The sequence below is a fragment of the Pistacia vera genome, unplaced genomic scaffold, assembly GCF_008641045.1.
Source record: "Pistacia vera cultivar Batoury unplaced genomic scaffold, PisVer_v2 Contig154, whole genome shotgun sequence".
Classification (NCBI taxonomy): domain Eukaryota; kingdom Viridiplantae; phylum Streptophyta; class Magnoliopsida; order Sapindales; family Anacardiaceae; genus Pistacia; species Pistacia vera.
The window spans coordinates 177,380-182,396 of NW_022195619.1; the positions used below are offsets into that span (position 1 = coordinate 177,380).

General features: G+C 36.6%; 1 protein-coding gene across 1 annotated transcript; it reads left to right on the forward strand.

Moving 5' to 3' along the window:
- Positions 1–1,971: 1,971 nt before the first annotated feature.
- On the forward strand, positions 1,972–4,583 carry LOC116124651 (IAA-amino acid hydrolase ILR1-like 3). Its single transcript, XM_031410372.1, has 5 exons — positions 1,972–2,541; positions 2,885–3,010; positions 3,096–3,410; positions 3,514–3,642; positions 3,767–4,583. The coding sequence occupies exons 1-5, from the start codon at positions 2,203–2,205 to the stop codon at positions 3,908–3,910; spliced, it is 1,053 nt and encodes a 350-aa protein (XP_031266232.1). The 5' UTR covers positions 1,972–2,202; the 3' UTR covers positions 3,911–4,583.
- The last annotated feature ends 434 nt before the right edge of the window (positions 4,584–5,017 follow it).

Here is a 5,017-nt window from a genome sequence, read left to right on the forward strand (position 1 = left end):
GGCCGACACCGATCTTGCCATTTCCTACCAAATCCATCATAGATCTAGCCAGCCGAAAACTGTCAAATCTACGGCCAAATATTAGACCGTTGACGGCCAAATTCCCATTGACGACTTTTTTGTTAATTTTTAAAGTTTTATTGTGGGAGTGTTTTTGTTAATTTTTAAAGATTTTATTTATTTATTTTGGTGTGTAAAATGTAGAGGGTTAAAAAAAGTCTAAATATTTTTAGAAAATGTTTACGAAAAATGTACCAAACAACTATTCAACATTTTATCCAACTCTGATATAATTTTTAAATATTATACTAAATACATTGTCAGAGTCATATCATATTCTATTTAATCTATCTTCACTCAACTTAAAATAGTTTTTCAAAATATCATATTTCAAATAATCTATCAAACAGACCAAATTATCAATCAAGTTCTTATTATACCTGTCAAATGTCACCTTCTTAAATCTTTGGACTAGTAAACGACCTTTTCCCACCCAAGGTTTGCTTTAATGACCATTTTCCACTCAAAAAATTTCAAAATATCACTTTCCCACCCAACATTTATATTTCATTAATACCCAAAATTCACTTCACTTTCTCAGCCAGCCTTCAGCAAGTTACTAAGAGTCAGGTTGAGAGAGTTTTTATAGAGTGGAGATTGGTGGATCGAATGGTGGTAACCGATTGAATATTTGTCGCCAGAATTAACCGAAAATCAACTAAGAACAGGAAACTTTAGCTTTGCAGTGGCCGACAATTAGTGAGAAATCAGGTGCGGTTTTGTAGAGAGGAGACCGAAGGTTCAAATGGTAGTGATGGATATAACTCTTGCTGCCAAGATCGGCTTTAGGAAGTAACAGAATATTAACTTTGAGCGGGAAAGTGGTATTTTAAAACTTTTTGAGTGGAAAAGTGTCATTAAAGCAAACTTGGGTGGGAAAAAGTTGTTTACTCATCTTTAGACGCATTTGTAGGGGTGTTTAGAACTAGTTAACCGTTTTTTGAACTGAAACTGGTTTTTCGGTTCAGGAATTTTTCTGAACCAAAACCGAACCAGTTCAGAAGAAAACCGGCCCCTTAAGGCTTAAACTAATTTTTTTTTTTTAAATTTCCTGATTTAAATTGTAAACATCATCAATGCAAATCCAAACAAAAATTAAGGCTTCGTTTGGTTGGTTTTTGGGAATACTACTTTTAGTATTCCCAAAATAGTTAAACAGTAAAATACCCAAAAACTCACAATATTATTCAACTTTTTTTAAATCCCTTAAATTTGTTAATTTAATTAAATACCCCTAAATATTTTTTTAAAAATTGTAAAAACACCCCAACAATCCACATTTACCAGATTCCGGCCACCACTGTCGGAAAATGGCTGAAATCTGGTAGGATGGCGCACTACCGGTTGAATCTGGCTGGTAGTGCGCCGATCTAGCCTTTTTTGGCCAAATCCACGATGGATCTAGCCAAAAAATGCCAGATCTAAGGCCAAAGATCTGGCCGTTGACGACCAGATCTAAGGCCGTAACTGGTCGGTAACGACGGCCAACAAACGGTCGTCGTTGACCATCAACGACGATCGTTTGTTGGTCGTCGTTGACGAGCAAATACGGCCAGATCTAGTCGTAGATCTGGTCGGAAAATGCCATATCGGCGCACGACAGGCAAAATCTAGCCGGTCATGCGTCGATGTGGCGACTCCGACCATCCTCCGACGGTGGTGGCCAGCTGTCCGTATTTGAGGGTGGGTTGGAGGTATTTTTGTTAACTTTTAATGTTTTATTATAAGGGGTTTTTTGTATAAAAACAAATGTATGAGGTATTTTATTAATTTATAAATCCTACATCATAATATCTGCCCTATTCAATTTTTTCTTAATTTTTTTCAAAAAAGCCTAAATGTTCATGCATATATAAAGGGAATTTAAGTTTCAGGTTTTTTTTATATTTTAATTTTATATATTATAAACCGATTACTAAAATCGATTTCGCTTAACCCGTTTGCATTTCCTTCCAAACTGGTAACTGAATGGAAAATGTGATTTACCAATTTCTATGAACAGAACCGAACCAGTTACGCATTTGTTCTTTTCATAATACGGCCAAATCGCAATCCTCACACTTTCACCTTTAAGCACCAAAATTTCACATGAATTAAAACCCAGGCAAACATCTCCTTCTCGTTTTGTTGTGCCAATTGGTCATGTCTTATCTCTATCTTGTGGTCATCTTATGGGCAGCTATGGCGACTCCAACCCGGACGGAATCGGAGCAGCTGAGTTCGCTGACTCGGGAGCTGCTAAACTCAGCTAGGGAGCCACAGTTCTTCGAGTGGTTGAAGAGGGTCAGGAGGAGAGTACACGAGTACCCAGAGCTAGCTTTTGAAGAGTTCAACACGAGTGAACTGATAAGATCGGAGCTTGACTCACTTGGAATTGAGTACAGGTGGCCGGTGGCCAAGACTGGCATCGTGGCGTCGGTTGGGTCAGGGGTGGAGCCGTGGTTCGGTCTAAGGGCTGACATGGATGCTCTTCCCATTCAGGTTTGAAACTGCAACTTTCTTTCTTGTTGCTTTCGTGGTCAACTTTATTTGTCGTTTTTTGAGCTATCCATGTCAGCTCCATGAAGTTCGATTGTAACTGGATCATTTTATTGAATTTGGGATTGCAGAAAAAAGAGATTATATAAAATATGTATAATAGTTTATTGTTTTATAAAATGAAATTGAAGAATATGTTCCTTATACAACTTTTTAATGTAGTTTTGATTTCTAAAAATAAATTGTATATGGCATGTTTCTATAAGAAAATAGGTCTTTTTATTTATCTTGTAAATTTATTTGATTAAACTGTACATTTAATGAAATTCAACCTTGGTATTTGAAGGAATTGGTGGAGTGGGAGCATAAGAGCAAGCACAAGGGAAAGATGCATGCTTGTGGCCACGATGTTCATACCACAATGCTACTTGGAGCAGCTAAATTACTTCAGTACAGAAGACATAAATTAAAGGTAATTAATAATTAAATTCATAATGAGAAATTATATAAATCTAATCTCTTTCTATTTATTTGTTCTATGGATTTTCATTTCAAAGGGCACAGTTAAGCTTGTCTTCCAACCTGCAGAAGAGGGTTATGGTGGCGCATACCATATGTTAAAAGAGGGCGGTTTTCACAAGTTTCAGGGCATTTTTGGGTTACATATTTCACCAGCAATGCCCACCGGTGAAATTGGTTCAAGACCAGGTCCTATTCTAGCTGCTGCTGGGAGGTTTATAGCCATTATTAAAGGAAAATGTGGATATGCTGCATTGCCTCAACATACTAGAGATCCAGTTGTTGCTGCATCTTCTGCCATCCTTGCTCTTCAACAGATAATTTCTCGAGAGACAGATCCTCTTGTTGCCAGGGTAAAACTTTTACAAGTTTCTTACAAAAATTTGAGATGGTTCCAAGACTTTCTAAATATCTAGACTTCGAAAGTTGGATCCATTTTAATGTAATCCTGTATAGGTCATCTCACTCGGGTTCATTGAGACGGGCCAAGCACTAAATGTAATCCCAGAGACGGTGAGATTTGGAGGCACTCTTCGGAGCATGACTACAGAAGGTTTTATTTACCTTCAGCAAAGAATCAAAGAGGTAAGTGATAAAACTTTCTGTAGAGTTTCTTGATAATGTCCAAGCTGAATTCCTTCACCAATCAAGCCCGTAGAATTAGATATCTGAAAGAGTATATGGTAATATTTTTTTGGTTAAATAACAGATCATAGAAACTCAAGCGGTAGTTCATCGATGTAGTGCTACAATAGATTTCATGGAGGAAAAAATGAGGCCTTATCCAGCAGTTGTTAATGATGAAGTATTGTATGAACATGTAAAGAGGGTTGGGGAGTCTTTGCTTGGATAACCAAATGTGCATTTAGTTCCAGTGGCAATGGGAGCAGAAGATTTCAGCTTCTATTCAGAGAAGATGGCAGCTGCATTTTTCAGTATCGGAACAAAGAATGAAACGATTGAAGCGGTGAACCGATTGCATTCACCCTACTTGGTTATTGATGAAGATGTTCTTCCCATTGGAGCTGCTCTCCATGCTGCGGTAGCCATCTCTTACTTGGACAACAATGTTGTTGAAACACAATAGAAATCTTCATCAATAACCATAGATTCAATTGTTCTGATGAAATTCGTAGGGAAAAGGCACACAAGAAACATCTCAAATAATGAGACAGTTGTTGATTTTGTTCTTTAAGTGTATGCACAGTGCAATTGAATCTGCCACTTTTCAATAGAAATCTTGCATGATATACCTCATCAGGTATTCCAAAGAAAATAAAATGGGAAACGAGGGAGTTTATGAGGTGAGAGTGGATTTTTTGGAGATGAGTTTGAAGTTTGGAGGATTTCAAGAGGGTTATGATGGAAGGAAGAGAAAAAGGTTTGAAGTTCCTTTGATGAGGTGAAAATGTTCTCCCAAATTATAACTTGTAAATGTGGATCATCCCACCATTCTATGTACTTCTCATACTTCTCTTTTCTTCTATAACTTTGTTTAATAATTAATTTACTTAAGATTAAAATTACATAACATTACTAAAATTATAGTTGTGCACTATTATATTTGACATAATGCACTAGACCGAGCATATCTTTCTCGGCAAATTAGCTCCGCACCAACTCATCAACATTAGAATAGAATTAAGCATATATTTTGTTACTTGTGTGGAACTAAAAATTTGGAATTATTCTATTCTATTGAATCCCCTCTAAATCCTGGTTTAATTGGACATGCAAATGTTAATTATCTCTCTTACCCTCATAATCATAAAGCCGGCTCGCAGATGACATATGTCTTTACTTACTATGATATGACAATATCATGACAATCCACAAAACAAACTCTAGTTGTCACATCTTCCAATCACTCAATAATACTTGCACTCCATGAAGGCAGTAAAAAATTGTATATGGTTTCACTCTGTCATATACCATATCTAGAACACATGTAAACTATCAT